At 42.0% G+C, this 18,441-nt stretch overlaps 1 protein-coding gene across 6 annotated transcripts in view; it reads left to right on the plus strand.

Moving 5' to 3' along the window:
• HHAT (hedgehog acyltransferase) overlaps window positions 1–18,441 on the plus strand; it is a 336,479-nt gene that overhangs the window by 219,144 nt on the left and 98,894 nt on the right. For all 6 annotated transcript variants that reach the window (XM_054021316.1, XM_054021317.1, XM_054021315.1 and 3 more), the window contains one exon: window positions 6,107–6,251. In XM_054021316.1, the coding sequence (XP_053877291.1) occupies window positions 6,107–6,251 (145 nt within the window). The remainder of the gene's footprint in view (window positions 1–6,106; window positions 6,252–18,441) is intronic.

Genomic DNA, 18,441 nt, shown 5'->3' on the forward strand with positions numbered 1-18,441 from the left:
CGGTGAGTAGATCTAAGTACATTGACTTCAGCTATGTTATTCACGTAGCTGAAGTTGCGTAACTTAGATCAATCTCTTCCCCCTCGCCCCTCCTGAGTGTAGACCAGGCCTATATTTGCCCTTTTCCAGCCCTCTGGGATCTCACCCATCTTCCATGACTTTTCAAAGATAATTGCTAATGTCTCAGATATCTCCTCAGTCAGCTCCTTGAGTATTCTAGGATGTATTTAATCAGGCCCTGGTGACTTGAAAACCTCTAACTTGTCTAAGTAATTTTTAACTTGTTCTTTCCCTAGTTTTGCATCTTATCCTGCCTCATTTTTACTGGCATTCATTAAATTAGATGTGCAATTGCTACTAAACTTTTTGGTGAAAACTGAAACGAAAAAGTCATTTAGCACTTCTGCCATTTTCTGTTATTGTTTTTTCTCCCTCATTGAGTAATGGGCCTATTCTTTCCTTGGTCTTCCCCTTGCTTCTAATATATTTATAGACTGTTTTCTTGTTACCCTTTATGTCTCTAGCTAGTTTAATCTCGTTTTGTGCCTTGGCCTTTCTAATTTAGTCCCTACATACTTGTGTTGTTTATGTTCATCCTTTGTCATTTGACCTAGTTTCCACTTTTTGAATTTCAGATCATTGAAGATCTCCTGGTTAAGCCAGGGTGGTCTCTTCCCATACTTCCTATATTTCCTATGCAGTGGGATAGTTTGCTCTTGTGCCCTTAATAATGTCTCTTTGAAAACTGCCAACTGTCTTCAGTTGTTCTTTGCCTTAGACTTGCTTCCCAAGGGATCTTACCTACCAACTACCTGAGTTTGCTAAAGTCTGCCTTCTTGAAATCCATTTTCTTTATCGTGCTGTTTTCCCTCCTACCAGGCCTTAGAATCATGAACTCTATCATTTCATGATCACTTTCACCCAAGCTGCCTTCCACTTTCAAATTCTCAACTAGTTCTTCCCTCTTTGTCAAAATCAAATCTAGAACACCATCTCCCCTACTAAAAAGCAACAGAGGGTCCTGTGGCACCTTTAAGACTAACAGAAGTATTGGGAGCATAAGCTTTCATGGGTAAGAACCTCACTTCTTCAGATGCAAGATACGTGACACCATGCAAGGCACTGCATTTAGCCGTATGGAATGGAAATCTTACTTGACCCCATCTCCCCTACTGGCTTTCTCCACCTTCTGGAAACATTTTTTTTATCTCCAATACATTCCAAGAACTTGTTGGATAATTTGTGCCCTGCTGTGTTGTTTTCCCAACAGATGTCTGGGTAGTTGAAGTCCCCCATCACCAAGTCCTGTTGCTTTGGATGATTTTGTTAGTTGTTTATACAAAGCCTCATCCGGGAAGCTTATCTTCCTGGTTAGGTGGTCTGTAATAAACCCCTACCATGACATCACCCTTGTTTTTTACTCCTTTTATCCTTACACAGAGATTTTCAACAAGTCTGTTTCCTAACGGCTCAGATACGGGCCCCTGGCAGGCAACATACCTCCTGGGATGCTATGTCAGGCCAACAGATAGGTGCCTCCCTCCCCCTCAGAAGAGAGTCATCCACCCTCACGGGACTCTCTCTGTTTCCAGACCATCCCAGACACTGTTTGGTCAACATTCTACTTTGATGATACACATTGATGTGTTTTTAAAAGTTGCCCAGCTCCTCAAACCCACCCAATTTTCATTTTTATGCTCACTTTAAAAATTATGTGAATTTGTATAGTTTGGTAAAGTCAAAATCTCCAGTCGTTCATTTATCCCATATGGTCCTCCAGCTGCTCAGTCATGCCCTAGACTCCATTTTTGGTATTCTTAACTGCAGATAAATAAAATAACCAATAACCATTAGTCAAAATATGTCATTTCCCTTCTCTACATCCCATCCACTTCCATCCTCATTCAGCTCTTCACCCATTTTCCTGGTTTTATATAGTGCCATTATTTTTAGCAAGTAACTACAGTCCAGATTGCCCAGATTTAGAAGACACTTCAAGGTATTACTCCTCAGACTGTTGAGAGCTATTATCATTGCAGTGTCTGGGGAAGAGGTTTGAGGAGGGTAGCTCTCATGCCTAAGTGTATCTCTTAAGGGAAGAACCCAAGAATCTTACTCAGAACAACTGGATCGCTTATATTGCTGCCTCATAGAGGTAAGCTTGCTCTTAGCAATATCCTTTGGTCATAATGCTGGGTGGAGAGAAGGTCCCTGGTGACAACTAGTAAAAGGAAAATTTCAGTACATGGTCCAAGAGTTAAAAATTTGATTTTTCCAAAGTCTTATCTTCAGTTACATACTCATACCACTTGTGCAACTATAATCCTGATGAATTAATCAAAACAGTCCACATGTATTTTGCCTTCTAACTTTTTTATAACCTTTATATCAACAACACATTGCAAAAATATTTTATTTTGTACATTTGTACAATAAGGCAAACTGAAATGAGTCAGCTGGCTGTCGTCAGTATTAGCACTGAATGCATTTAATGTTCCCCTCTAACATAATTTGGATTACAAACCCAAGTCCTGTATTAAAATCCCTTATAAACTTCAAATGCTAGAGACTCAACAATCTTAAATCGCAAATCACACTTATCCTTCATATCTTCGTGGTTGAAAATGAAGGATCAAGCCAGCATTTTGTGTCCCATCCATGAAAGTTCTTTGCTCAATGCATGGAGCATAGGCAATAGTGCAGTATATGTTCTGAATAAAAGTACACAGCCTTTCTCTCACTTTAAAATTGTCCTGGATAAGGTAGCTGACAGAAAAAAAAAAAAACCACGCAGACCAGATAGTGAACAAGGTAGCTAAATGATGTCGTATCTCCCAAAAATTGTATTAAGCTTTCAGCTCAATTAAAAGATAAAGGAAGGTAAAACTGCAGCAGAGCAATGGTGAATCAAGTACAATGTATTTATACCACACCCATCTTAGTATTGGCATGTTACAGCCTTATTCAATTGTGTGCACAGTCCTATAATATATACGCTGTGTGTAAGACTCAGTATTTATTGTAACTCCCAATTTTTTCTTATCTTGTGCCTGCATTCTTTAGTCTCCAGAACGGCAGTTCCATGTAACAAAAGACAAGTCTGGGAAACGGCTGTTGTGCTGCATGAAGGTGTAAATTCAGTCATATTAGGACTCCCCAAACTCTGACAAGGTTTAATTCCTGTGGAATAGGCCCTTGTTTAAAGCACTCTAACCACCTCCACAATCTCGATAGCAATATTGGATTTACATGGAAGTTTGCTGTAGCCTCTCCCAGCACAGACTTTTAAATGAGGTGGATTGTGATCTAGTCATTTGTCTATATAAGCCTTCCTTTTGAGGGGAAGATTATTGAGAAGGTTATGCTTAGGATTGCCAACTTTCTACTTGCACAAAACCGAACAACCTTGCCCCGCTCCTCCTCTGAGGCCCTACCCCCGTTCACTCCATTCCCCCCTCCGTCACTCGCTCTCCCCACCCTCACTCTCATTTATTTTCACCAGGCTGGCACAGGGGGTTGGGGTGTGGGAGGGGGTGAGGGCACTGTTCTGGGGTGGGACTAGAAATGAGGGGTACAGGGTGCGGGAGGGGGCTCCAGGCAGGGGATTGGGGTGCAGGGAGTGAGGGCTCTGGCTGGGGGTGCGGGCTCTGGTGTGGGGCCAGGGATGAGGGATTTGGGGTGCAGGAGGCTGTTCTGGGCTGGGACCAAGGGGTTCGGAGAAAGCGGGAGGGGGATCAGGGCTGGGGCAGGCGGTTGGGGCATGAGATGAGGGGTTTGGAGTGCAGGAGGGTGCTCCGGGCTGGGACTGAGGGGTTCGAAGGGCAGGGGGTTGGGATGTGGGGAGGGCGGGGGGAGGTCAGGGGTGCAGGCTCCAGGCGGCACTTACCTTAAGCAGCTCCCGGAAGCAGCGACATATCCCCCCTCCGGCTCCTACGTGGAGGCGCAGCCAGGTGGCTCTGCGCGCTGCCCCATCCACAGGCGCTGCCCAAAAACTGGACACCTGGCAACTCTAATTATACTGAGCCAAATCTAGCAATAGTTGCTGCCCTCAGATTACCTTGACCCAACAGAGTGCAGTAGTAGTTCATCTTTCCCAGTGACTGGCTGAGAGGGAGGTTTAGGCTGCACTTGTTTACACCAGGGACTGGAGTACAGACTGCCGAGGATCAGGACAAGTGCAGAAGTTGCTTAAAGCAACATTTGTACACGCTTCGCCGATGTTGCACTTTGTGTTTCTGGGCCCCATCAGAGGGTCTGAATGATGTGGGATTGTCGTTTTTTGTGTATATGCCGAGAGGCCATGATAGGTTTATCTTTACAGATTGGAAAAATAGATAAATAAATCAAATGTAAGGGCAGTCAGCTATAGACTCCGGACTGTGAATGAAAGGGGCCAATGAGCAAGGATGCAAATACAAGATTTTTGGTCAAGTGGCCACAACTTTTTTGTAACGTAAACACCAAACAATTCATTAAATGACACTTTTCTTGGCAGCAGAAAAAGGGGGAGATGAGGATTTCAGATTCCACAACTGAACACCAGCTTCCAAAGAAACTATACAGCTGAAGTCAGAACTTATAGTAACTGCTGGCATTTTTCTTGAAGCAGTGGAATTGATCATCTAGAGCGTGAAACAGCACAGAGAAGAGCTTTTGAAATGTCTGTCTTGGAGACAAACTGTCAGATCTTGAGAAGAATCAACAGAGTGATAAATATTTAAATCACAAATATTATTGCTGTTAATCAAGACTCACCTCAGTCCTTTCTCATTGGTAAATTACTGCTTCCACTGGGTTAATTTGGACACAATAGGTGCTCAGGTACTTTCATAACTGGATTTTTCTGCATAACGTGAGACATTAGAAAAAACAGTTTGATTTTTCTATCTTTGTTACAGATGTGTAGGAAGTTCAACACTCCCAAGAAAATCTTTACTGCTTTGTGGATCAATTCCTAGCGGAATAATGAAAATTAGCTACAGCATAGCCCTCAAATAGTTCAATGAAGCAACTGTTTCTGTGCTGAAATGCTACAGTAATAAAAGACTCAGCATCCTTTGCCACAACATCCTGCCTTGATCTGAATAGCTGTGAGAGGCTGAACTCTTCCTGGCTAGTTTCCTTAACTCCCGTGGGAGTTTGGAATGTTCACTACTTTGCAAGAAGCATTCAGATTCTGAGAGGATGAGTTCCTAAATAAAGACACTTTTGGAACCTGAAAATGTGGTGTACAATATATGTTGTTCCTTATACAAGACTGTAACTATACGGTATGCTTTCTTAATCTGATTTACCATAATGTTATCTTTGTAATTCATTTTAACAGCCGAAACCTAAAGGAGGACAAAACTTTTTAAAATTGTACAGCCAGTATTAATTTACAGTGTGGTAGTCTGCTCCAAGGTTATTGTGGTGGTTAACTTGACTTATACGCTGCATTAACAACAATGACAAAAATTGTCTTGCCAGTGTAAGTAGTTATACAATACCTAGGTTCGCCTCTGGAATGACTATGAGCAATGATGTCACAACTTCTAGCTTAATTCACTTTCCAATCAAAATATTTGTTATTTTTATAAGCGAACTTATTGTACTAAACAATTCTGGTTTAACTGAGGCATCTGTCAGCGAATGCTTATTAACTAATCAAAAGTGAACTTGCTATTACCTAATGGAGTGTTAGTGGCTCTTTAAATCCTTTATATTTGGACAGAATCACTTTAGTGCTTTGAAACCAATTGGCTATTAGAACCTATTGAATACCATTGGCCATATAAGAAGATGAGTTTGCTGCTCAACTCACTAGCAAAATGCCTCAAGGAAGATAATGAAAACTAAAAATGATCTGTTACATTGAAATCATTGTTAAAGCTGTATTTGTTACTCAGTCAAAACTCCCAGTTGGTTCAATGGAAGTTTTGCCAGAGTATAAGCACTTCAGGATTTGTCCCATAATGATTTGGTCTCGAGTCTGAATGCTTACCAGCCATCATTACGTTGCATTTTCCAATGTGAGTTGTAAAAATGTTATTGCAACAACAGTTTCTCTGTATTTTTGGAGTGTTAACTCTGTGTTAACCTTATCTATCTTTTTGTTTCTTGTCAGGATCGTTTTTTCTCACCAAAAATTTGTCGTCGACTTCATGCTGCCCTAGCAGCTGTTTCCACTTCAATGTTGATTTTATCCAATCTAGTGTTTCTCGGAGGAAATCAAGTTGGGAAAATCTACTGGAACAGGATCTTTGTGGAAGGCAAGTTATTTCAACATGCTGTAGGTGATCAGGCTTTTAAATGTTTCTTTGGGATTTCAAGGTCAGATTGTCATCTCGATACCCCTGTGAAAAGCTGAAGTAATTCTCTTGACAGTGTAACAGAGATCAGAATCTGGCCCACTGAATCTAAATAACTATAAGTGTATTGTTTAATAGTTGTTCTCCTTCACTTAGAGTATCAGTCCTCCTCTACCATCAGAGGTTGAAGGAAATAGTTCCCCTGTCTGGGTGCCAGGCTTGCCTAGAAGTGAATTGACACTAATGAATAGGCACTAACACTAAATAGGCAGGGCATGATCATTTGGCCAGGCTGGAAGATTCTTCCCCCCCTCCCCCCAACTTTAACATTAACACATCACATACATCAATACAAACACTATCCCACCAAATCCAATGCAGTGCATGCTCTCTGTGAAAGAAACCCCATGAACAAAGTGAGATCAAGGCTCTGTGTCCGGCTAGTGCTACCATACAGTCAGAGCTGAGCAGTGATAATCAAATACCTCTGTGGTATTTGCCTGGGTGGATGTCCTGCTGATATTTATTAAGGGATGATTCTTCTTGCGAGGGAAGTACCCACAAGTTCTTACACTCATATGCTCCTCAGTGAGACCATTGCTGTCTCGTGCTTCTCCGGAACTTGTATAAAATGGCTTCTCCCTGTGCTGTTTTTCTCCTGCCTTTCTTTTACCTTAGCTTAGGGCCCAGATTAGTTCAAAGAGCTCACTTAGGAATCATTTTAACAGAGTGAACTTTTTCAGGGGTCATACGATGTTCAGTGAATGTCTCTCTATAAAGGCAACCAAAAAAGAAATTAATCCACAAAACTTAAACACAATCAAATTGCATGAAGATAGGTCACATAAATATTTTAGACTAAAATGTAGTGAAACATTCTTTGGTTTTTATTATTTTGGCAGCACTCGTAAAGCCAACAATGCACTTTATCCTTGCTGTTTAGTATTTTCAAGGAAAAAGTTGAAAGGGTTCATTTACTATCTGATCAACTCTTGGTTTGTTTATTTGTTGTTTTTCTTGGTCAGTGTAAGTACAACTACAGAGACAAGGTGGGTGAGGTAATATCTTTTATCGGACCACCTTCTGTTGGTGAAAGAGACAAGCTTTCAAGCTCCACAGAACTCTTCTTTAACTCGGAAGAACAGCCCTGTGTAGCTCGAAAGCTTATTACCTCAACCACTTTGTGTTTCTGATATCCTGGGACCCACACGGCTACAACAACACTGCAAACAACAATGTAAGCACAGCTAAGGAAATACGACAAGAACATTGAAAAAGGTAGAGTTGCTAGAAGTATTTTTTGGTATCTGACTATTAATAGACACTATGGTTTCTGTTCCTACAAGTAATAGTTACTGAAAGCTCATCCACGTCTATAGTTTGCTGCAGAGGTTTTATAAAAGACCCTTTGGAACTAAAATCTGCCCTTATTCATGAGAAGGCTTTAGCAGTTTACACAAAGTTGTATTTTCATCTTCTGAAGGCAATCATCATAACATATAGTTGATTGGAGGTTAGTTTTTGTTTCTTTTGTTTATTAGTAGTAAAGATTTTATCTTCTAGTCCTTGGTTAATTATTGTGCCTTTAGCTCGGGGGAGGGGTTCATCAGTACAGAATGAGATATTACAGAGTGCCTAGGTTTGGAATAACAAATTAGTGTAATCATTCAAAACTTTGTTTTCCATGTTAATTTAATCACATTATCTTTATTTTTAAGAAGCTGAAAACATTGCTTAGCAGAGCTCACATACTTCTGTTAGGAGATTCAGTGTCACATGTTTCATGCCCGTATTCTGGTATCATGCACATGGCTATGAGTATTTGCTACTATAGAGCATGTCTAAAAACTGTACTGCACTGACAAAGGTGGATAACGAACCAAAAACAGAAAGTGGTCTTAAATTTTGCTGACCTTGCATTCTTTATCTGTTCCCACATCTTCCTGCTACTGAACAAACGTCATGGGTTGAGTGCTGCGTTCTCCATTGCAAATCAAGAGGAGCTATTCAAACTCTCATTGTTTAATTTAAAATAATTAAAATTGTTGTACCTATGGGAGACCTAACCATCTACAAATATTTTTAGGGTGTAGACTCTAAGGGTGAAGAGAAATAATTTAGATCCCACATGAACCCATCCCTCGGAATGTTTAAATCAAGATTAAACAGAGCATTATGGTATATGCTGTCAGGGTATTCTTGTGTCAGTCAAAAGATGGACTAGGTGACCTGAAAGGTCTTTTTAGTCTCTAATTTTTGTGATTAAATGTGTAAAGTAAGAGATTAAACACTGAAAGTTTTTGACTTATTTGGAAAATTCCTTTTTTGTACATTTGTGTCTTGTACAATACCAGCAGTGTGATGTTCACATGTGTGGTTTGCTCTTTTGCCTTGTGGCACTGATGAACTGTGGATGGAATGTGTTGTTACTAGAACATTAAGAGGAGTCCAGTTTAAAATGGGAGGTGATCCCAGTGGTCAAACAAACTTCATTTGGGATCTGTTTACAAGGGGGCTCAAGCCACCAGTCTTCCGTTGTTTCGAAAGCTGTGCCTCTGTATGCAGCAAAGTTCCAGTACAAACTCAGCAGTTTTTTTCTTATTTTGTTGTTGCTTAAGTGATCACATTTACAGTAGTCAAAGGGTTAGACTTCAAAATCAAAATTGTTTGGTAGGTTTTGCTTCAGATAGTAATGAATATTGTACAGGTGTCCAGGGAACTATCCGATTTAGGAGAGTCCTAAGGGAGTGGGGATGAGAGAGGAGGAAGTACACTTGAGTACACTGATGTGCTACTAAGGGGTGGTCTACACTGGGGAGGGGATCGATCTAAGATACGCAAGTTCAGCTACACAAATAGCGTAGCTGAAGTTGCGTATCTTGAATCGAATTACTTGGGGTCCACACGGCACGGGATCGACTGCCACGGCTCCCCTGTCAACTGCGCTACCGCCGTTCGCTCTGGTGGAGTTCCAGAGTCAACGGTGAGCGCGTTCGGGGATTGATATATTGCGTCTTAACGAGATGCGATATATCGATCCCGGATAAATCGATTGCTACCTGCCGGTACGGTGGGTAGTGGAGACGTACCCTAAGACAGGCTGGATGAATCTCTAAACAGTTTGAATCAAAACTGTTAGCTTTGGGTTGGAAAGAGAAAAAATGTTAAATTAATTTGGGATGAAAAATAACACCAAAAGTTATCTGCACACTCTGTCACTCTTTAACCTCTGCAAGAAATTCACCCCAGTTTGGAAAGTCCAAACAAGTCTTTGCACCATGTATACCATGAGGTGGGGCTGCACAGGAGAGGCTATGGATTATCTTCCTAGGCTAGGGCATGGCCACATTCCGTGCAGTCTGTGGAGCAGGACTTTATAATAGGCCAGTGTGGATTTGGGGGTGGGCTGGGGAGGCCATAGGTTCCATGGGTGTAGTGGGTTACAACCCCTGTATAATGGTGTGCGGGGTGTGTGGGGGGGTAAAGAACTCCATTTTGGCGCATGGTCTGAAATAGCAGCCATAGAGAGGCTATGTTCTAGCCCTTCAATCTGTGCAGGAGTAGGAATGGTGAGTTACCTACAACCCCCTCAGAATACCAAGTAGTCAGGCTTTGTGTATGTGCCTATAGGGGCAGCAGGGAGCAGGTAGAAGGAGGTGGAGACATGAATCTCACTCCTGTTGTCTTTACGAGGTGATTGTTTGCAAAATTATTCAAAATGTAAATGGTGAACCTGAATGACTTAATAATACTATATATTTCAATGCAGACATTAAAGCTACAACTACAGGCATTACTGAATTGACAGGTCCCAACAGGTAAAATAAATCTTGGAATGGCAATATGTAAAAAACACCCACTGGGTGACAATCTGCGCTAACAACCTGTAATTGTGGCTTTTATGCAGAACATCTAATCATGGTGATCAGAATGCTACTTCAAAGAAATCCGAGTTCTGTTCTTAAATTACTTTCTAAAATAGATGAGCTAGTTTGTATGAAAGCTGCTGGACTGAAATATTCTATCCACAGCACAGGTACAGCATCAGCAGTTACAGCTCCGGCTTCCTCAGCACTGCCCAACCAATGGCACTTCAACCTTAAACTTGATGGAACAACAGTGGGGCTGTGAAGGCAGTTCACAAGCTGAGCCTATTCAATGCTGGTCTCTGTGCTGATATGCTGAGGCTGCCAAAATGGGTAATTTAGTGTCTGTTGTGTTCTTGGGTATGTGTTGTGGATGCCTGTTCTCTAGAAACTGAATTGAGGTTGATACCTTAAGCTTTTGATTTTCATAGAAGTTGCATGGAATCCCCCCCCATCTTTACACCTGTTTTGTGTGGGGACAGCATTCCACGCAAGACCTACAACATCCTTTTACAAAGTGAAAATTTATCAGTGAAACTAGTAACTGTGTATGTGTGCAGTCAAATATTTTTTAATTGAATCCCTGAAATTTAAGGACTACTAGGCAGTAAGGCTTCAGTCCTGCAAAGAGAACCACGCATGTGGACGATCACTGAAGTCCCCGTAGCTCCATGTAGGCAGAGAGCTCTGCCAATACATTTCTTTCCAGCATCAGGACCTAAAGTAGTAGAGTTTTATTAAGAGTACACTAGAAATATTTTTTTAATGGACCCAATTCTGAAGTCCGCATTGGGCAAACTACACTGGTCTACAATTTTTGAGAAGTCGTTTGCTTCAGAGATAAAATGATGCTTTTATTATGTATTTTGATGCGCTGAATTCAAATATGACAATTAAAACAACTGGCTACTGTTTCTAAGATATTTAAGTTTTTACATTTTATGTCTATGTATATTATGTAATAGTAGAGTTTTAATGATAAATTGTAAACCTAGGTCTTTTCATGTGTTTATGGTTGCTTTACATGATAATATTTCACCTGTCCTGTTTATGTAACACTTTAAAAAATCAGCAAAAAGGTTATATAAATAAAATTTATTATGAAACAAAAGGCAAAAAACTATTCTGTACGTAGTTTAGTCCTATTCAGTGTCTACTCGGCGCTTCTTGGCTTGTCTCTTGTATTCATTAAATGGAGCATCTCTTGTCACTGTCCAGCAATCGTCTGCAAGCATTGATGGGCTCCATTTGCCCTGATAGCGTTTCTCCATTGTTGCAATGTCCTGGTGAAATCGCTCGCCGTGCTCGTCGCTCACTGCTCTGCAGTTCAGTGGAAAAAAATCTAGATGAGAGTGCAAAAAATGTATCTTTAGTGACATGTTGCAACCAAGGCTTTTTGTATGCCTTGAGGAGGTTTTCCACCAACAACCTGTAGTTGTCTGCCTTGTTGTTTCCAAGAAAATTCATTGCCACTAATTGGAATGCTTTCCATGCCGTCTTTTCCTTGCCACGCAGTGCATGGTCAAATGCATCATCTCGAAGAAGTTCACGAATCTGAGGACCAACAAAGACACCTTCCTTTATCTTAGCTTCACTTAACCTTGGAAATTTTCCACGGAGGTACTTGAAAGCTGCTTGTGTTTTGTCAATGGCCTTGACAAAGTTCTTCATCAGACCCAGCTTGATGTGTAAGGGTGGTAACAAAATCTTCCTTGATTCAACAAGTGGTGGATGCTGAACACTTTTCCTCCCAGGCTCCAATGACTGTCGGAGTGGCCAATCTTTCTTGATGTAGTGGGAATCTCCTGCACGACTATCCCATTCGCAGAGAAAACAGCAGTACTTTGTGTATCCAGTCTGCAGACCAAGCAAGAGAGCAACAATCTTCAAATCGCCACAAAGCTGCCGCTGATGTTGGTCATAGTTTATGCAGCTCAAAAGTTGTTTCATGTTGTCATAGGTTTCCTTCATATGGACTGCATGACCAACTGGAATTGATGGCAAAACATTGCCATTATGCAGTAAAACAGCTTCAAGACTCGTCTTCGATGAATCAATGAACAGTCTCTACTCATCTGGATCGTGAACAATGTTGAGGGCTGCCATCACACCATCGATGTTGTTGCAGGTTACAAGATCACCTTCCATGAAGAAGAATGGAACAAGATCCTTTTGACGGTCATGGAACATGGATACCCTAACATCACCTGCCAGGAGATTCCACTGCTGTAATCTGTAGCCCAACAGCACTGCCTTACTCTTGGGTAGTTCCAAATCCCTGACAAGGTCATTCAGTTCACCTTGTGTTATGAGGTGTGGTTCAGAGGAGGAGGATGGGAGAAAATGTGAGTCCTGTGACATTGATGGTTCAGGACCAGAAGTTTCATCCTCTTCCTCTTCCTCGTCTGACTCAAGTGAGAATGATTCTGGTGCATCAGGAACCGGCAGTCCTTCTCTGTGGGGTACTAGGCATATAGCTGATGGATTGTTTGGATAATACACAGTCCACTTTTTCTTCTTTGAAACACCTTTCCCAACTGGAGGCACCAGGCAGAAGTAACAATTGCTGGTATGATCTGTTGGCTCTCTCCAAATCATTGGCACTGCAAAAGGCATAGATTTCCTTTTCCTGTTCAACCACTGGCGAAGATTTGTTGCACAAGTGTTGCAGCATATGTGTGGGGCCCACCTCTTGTCCTGATCTCCAATTTTGCAGCCAAAATAAAGGTGATAGGCTTTCTTAACCATAGTGGTTATACTGCGCTTTTGTGATGCAAAAGTCACTTCACCACAAATATAGCAGAAGTTATCTGCACCGTTCACACAAGTACGAGGCATCTCTGCTCACTTTGGCTAAACAGAAATGTGTCCCTTTGGAAAATCAAACACTGACAAATAAGAGAGCACGACACTGTATGATTTCTAGAGCTGATATAGGGCAATTTGTTCGGCAGAGTGATGTAAGCTTCGTTATGATTGCATCATCCATGATTTCTAGGAATAACATGATACAATTCTTATCATGTATGATGCAATACCAGCTTCAGATTGCATCATTCATTGTTTTACCTAAAAAGCAAGTACTGTCCAAACCCAGTCATAGATTTATTCATAGATCCAGTCAAAGATGTATTTTAGTCATTTCTGGTTTAAATTGAGATCCCTTCCCTTTATAACTCACTTATCCTCCGCCATTCCCAAGTCAAGGGTTATATATACTGACCCAATAGCATATCTTGAAAACTAGAGCCAATCAACAATTTTAAGCATCATTTTCATTCTCAGTGACCCAGAATTAGTAAAGTTTGACAACATTTATTTCAGAAGCATTTTGGCTGTAGAGCAGTGCTATCATTGTCTCTAAAGGGAGTTTGCTAGAGTAAACTCTAATGGATTGAACCCAGGTCGCAGTGATTGCTGCTCTACAAAAGCACTCTCAGCAACTCCCTGTATGGACAGCTGCCCTTATTAGTGAAAAGCAAAGCTTATTTAAAAACTGCACAGGTAACAGTACTGCTCCTACCTTCTGCCCTGTGCAGATGGAAGACAAATTCAGTTCTCGTCCGAATTTCTGTGATCATCAATAAGGCTACGTTTTAGTCATAGGTATTTTTAATAAGTCATGGACAGGTCGCGGACAATAAACAACAATTCACGGCCCATGACCTGTCCATGACTTGTGCTGTATACCCCTAACTAAAACATGAGTGCTGTGGGGCAGGGGGCGGCCCAGGAGAATCATGTGTGCTCTGAGGCCAGGGGTGCCGCAGGTGCTCTGGAGGAGGGGAAGGCCAGGACTCCTGCTGGGGGAGGGTGGGCGGGCGGCCCGGGACCCTTGCTGCTGCTGGGGGGGTGGGGTTTGGCGGTGCTGGCAGGCTCCAGGTGCATGGCTCCACGGAAGCGGCGACATGTCCTAAGTCTCCTAGACAGAGGCGCAAACAGGCAGCTCTGTGCGCTGCTCCTGCCCCATGCAATGGCTCCACAGCTCCCATTGGCCAGGAACCGTGGCCAATGGGAGCTGCAGGGGTGGTGCCTGTGAGTGGAGGTAGCGTGCAGAGCTGCCTGGCCACGCCTCCGCCTAGGAGATGAGGGACGTGTCGCTGCTTTTGAGGAGCCGCCCCCCCCCCCCCCCCCGAGGTAAGTGCCGCCCAGAGCCCTAACCCTCTCCCATGCCCCAACCCCCTGCCCGAGCCCTGAGCCCCCTCCCACACCCAAACTCCTGCTGGGGCGGGAGGGCGCGGTGGCCCTAGACTGCCCTAGCAGCAGTTGGTGCTGCTGGCCCAGGGGCTGTCCAAGCTGCTCAGGCGGCCCCTGGGTCAGCTGCACCGGCTGCTGCAGAAGTCACAGCGGTCCTGGAAAGTCAGGGAATCTGTGATTTCTGTGACCTCCGTGACAGACTCGCAACCTGAATCATCAATTCCTTCTTTTACAGCAAAATCAGTAAAGCAGGTGTCCATGTGTATCTGGTCTTAAGTCAAATACAATACCAGTCTTTCAACTAGTCTTCTGAATGGCAGTAATCAGGTTTAGACATGAACAACTATACAATAGCAGTTATTATAAATAAATTGAGGAAAGGGTTTTTTTTTTCCCAAGAAATATTGGCACTAGGTACAGAAGCCTGTTTTACTAACTGATACAATTGTGAATTTTCCTGTTGTCATATAACCATAGTACTGTTTCCTGGGGTTCTTAGCCATTGGACAAGGAATTTTCAGCAAAGCAGATTTTTCTATTTTGCATTTTACTTCAAACGAATTAGGGGATACGTTATAGCATGTTAATCAACAGTTTTCATTAGCATTTTATAAATTTTTTTGCAGTTGTAAATAACAATCTGTTGTGAAAATTACGTGAGAAACACTAAAAAGAAGGCATTGCTTAACTGGGATGATGGTACAATAATTTTAAATGTTTCATGAGACAGTGTTTGCTGGGATCCTGAAATATTTGCTCGGTTTCACATTTGCTAGTTTTCTTTAGCATTAAGTAGGATAGAACATGTGGTGACACATATGAATATTTAATTAGTCATATTTCTGATGCAAGCTAAAACTGTTGTACTATACAAAACCAAACCTGATTTTTCAATGACAGGTTTCAGAGTCGCAGCCATGTTAGTCTGTATCCGCAAAAAGAATAGGAGTACTTGTGGCACCTTAGAGACTAACAAATTTATTAGTCTAGCAGCCTCTTGGTCATATTCCAACATAAGCTTTCGTGGGCCACAGCCCACTTCTTCGAATAACATATATTGAGGAGATATATATACACACATACAGAGAGCATGAACAGGTGGGAGTTGTCTTACCAACTCTGAGAGGCCAATTAAGTAAGAGGAAAAAAAACTTTTGAAGTGATAATCAAGATAGCCCAGTACAGACAGTTTGATAAGAAGTGTGAGAATACTTACAAGGGGAGATAGATTCAATGTTTGTAATGGCTCAGCCATTCCCAGTCCTTATTCAATCCTAAATTGATTGTATCTAGTTTGCATATCAATTCCAGCTCAGCAGTCTCTCATTGGAGTCTGTTTTTGAAGTTTTTCTGTTGTAAAATAGTCACCCGCAGGTCTGTCATTGAATGACCAGGCAGGTTAACATGTTCTCCCACTGGTTTTTGAGTATTATGATTCCTGATGTCAGATTTGTGTCCATTAATTCTTTTGCGTAGAGACTGTCCGGTTTGGCCAATGTACATGGCAGAGGGGCATTGCTGGCACATGATGGCATATATCACATTGGTAGATGTGCAGGTGAACGAGCCCCTGATGGCATGGCTGATGTGATTAGGTCCTATGATAATGTCACTTGAATAGATATGTGGACAGAGTTGGCATCGGGCTTTGTTACAAGGATAGGTTCTGGCTGTTTGTTTGTTTATTGGTTGGGAATGGAGAAGCCTTCATCTAAACAGAAACAGACTAAACCATTCTTTTTTTGCTAGTTTTTAAACAAGACCATGTATAAACCCTTTCAGAATTCAGCTGTTCACTGAAGTTACAGGGCAAAAATCTTGCTGCTCCTGTATGGGTGCACTGGGAAATGGGGCATAGGGAGATTCTTCCAGAGCCTCTTACCAGCGCAGGAGTCAGGCAAAATATAGACTGGATATGCCCAGTCAGGTTGCAAATGAGTCTACGTCCTCACCCCAACTTCTGTGCCTGCTGATGATCTGGCAGCTTGCACCCGGGGCAGTGCACATTGCACTTTTCTGCACCAAGTGTGCTACATGCCCTCGCAGTGCACCCTCATTCATTTTGCCTTTGTCTGATTTGTGCAGATGGAATGTCTTCAAGCTCCTCCACACTTTTGCACCACCCTCATCCCACAGCGTTTCTCGCAGGAGCAAGGTTCCAAGCTGGTGGGCAGCGAGTTGTTTCCATTCTACGGCCATGCAAGCAGTCATTAGACAAAATGACAGCTGCTACATCACTTGATGTAATAAAAACACACATTAGTATGGAAGGTTGTCACAGGACAGATACTTCTTGCTTTGAAAAACTTCTGAGGCTCTGCCTCAGTGTTTATTTTCAGTAAATGCTGGCTGACTTGGCATTTGTCTAGCAGCAGGGGACCATCATCCTGTGACCACATGACATTCAAACGACATTATTTCTTAATGACATTAAATCATAGCACTGAAAATGATTCTCATGGCCTATATTTATTTCATTTTATGGAAATTGGGTGATGAATTAATCTCATTTTGAGGGGACTCGCTGAACACCATGATCGTTCAGGGCTCGATCCTCCCTGCGGGAGCTTGGCAGTTTGCTTCAGTGGCAGCACAATATGGTCTTTCCTTCTACAGAAAATCACTTGATTATTAGTGGTTGATCCTCCCTTCTTTGTGCATCAAAAATAATCATTTACAATAGCATGAGTTACTATTTATTCTTCATATAGCGTCACTGATCTGCATGGGACTTTAGAGGCAAATATAGAGGGCAGGTCCCTGCCACAAACTTTGATTTTACAAACTATGGGCTGAATCCTGTCAGGTGCTCAGTATCCACTGAGATGTGTTGAGATCATAAACTCTCATTCACTTCAGTAAGGCTTGAGGATGGTCAGTACTTTCTAGGATCAGGCCCGATATAACACCTATAGCAACATGTGGATAGGGTTAGGTGGTAGGGAAGGCATGAATGTGTAAATCTTTGGAAGTACTGTACAGTCCCGTTTATCCAAATGGCTGGGGGGACAGCCGAAACTTTCCAATAACTAAGCATTCAGATAAACGTAAGTCCTATTTTGAGCTGCTGCTTCACTGCATGTAGCTCTGTTAGTTAATCACCCACTAATAATTTCTCAATTAGCCTCTTAGTACCTGTTAGCGCAAATCAGCAGCTTTGTACTTTTAATGCTTAATGTGTTGTACTTTATTAAAGAGTAAAAAAATTACTATATTGAGTTTCTTAAAACACCAAAATTGTATTAAAAGGATGTATTTAAATACAATGTTGGTATTTATAATAAATTCAAAGTTGCTTTTTACTCTTTAATAAAGTACAGAGCATTAAGCAGTAAAAGTACAAAGCACTTGATTAGTACTAATAGGCACTAAGAAGCTCATTGAGGCGTTATTAGCAGGTGATTAACAGGGCTACATGGAGGACACACCATGGATTTGGATAACTAACATTTCGAGTAGAGGGAGTTCGGCTGTACAGGAGGGTTCCGTAATGAGCCACCCAATACAGGGGAAAGCAAATGGGTGTGGATAGTCCCCGAAGAGAAAGACCAGGGAGCCTAGCAGGTGGGATGTCCCAGCATGGTCCTTTGCAGTTTACCCAGTGGATAAAGAGGATCCCCTGAATTTTTCTGCCTTGCCCCATACTGGTATTCACTGGCCATATTCCTTGCCTGTTGAGGGGAAGAGGGGACTAGTTCCATGGTTATTAATTCATAAAGTTTAGGATACATGTTTACCCAAGGGGCTCAGGTTTTTTTTAGTTAACTCCTGTGGGCCAGTGAGCCTAGTATGTAGTCAAAGTACAGTTGTATGAAATGTAGTGGCTTCTATTTGTAGGGATTTGTGCAAACCATTTCTTCGGGATTGATTTGAATGGATTACCACCTTCATGCTTGCTTTGATTTGGGATTGAAATAAACCCCCAAAACTCAGAGAACTCAGTCAAAACAGCTGAATGTCATTTAGTTTCATGTCATTACCCCTTGCTCAGTGGCTTATGCTGCAGGTTTGTATTCTTCCTCTTTAAACTAATCTTTCCTGATCAAGTCTGTCGTGCAGTCCATTTCATTTTACATTGCACTCCATGG

The sequence above is a fragment of the Malaclemys terrapin genome, chromosome 3 (genome assembly GCF_027887155.1).
Source record: "Malaclemys terrapin pileata isolate rMalTer1 chromosome 3, rMalTer1.hap1, whole genome shotgun sequence".
NCBI lineage: Eukaryota > Metazoa > Chordata > Testudines > Emydidae > Malaclemys > Malaclemys terrapin.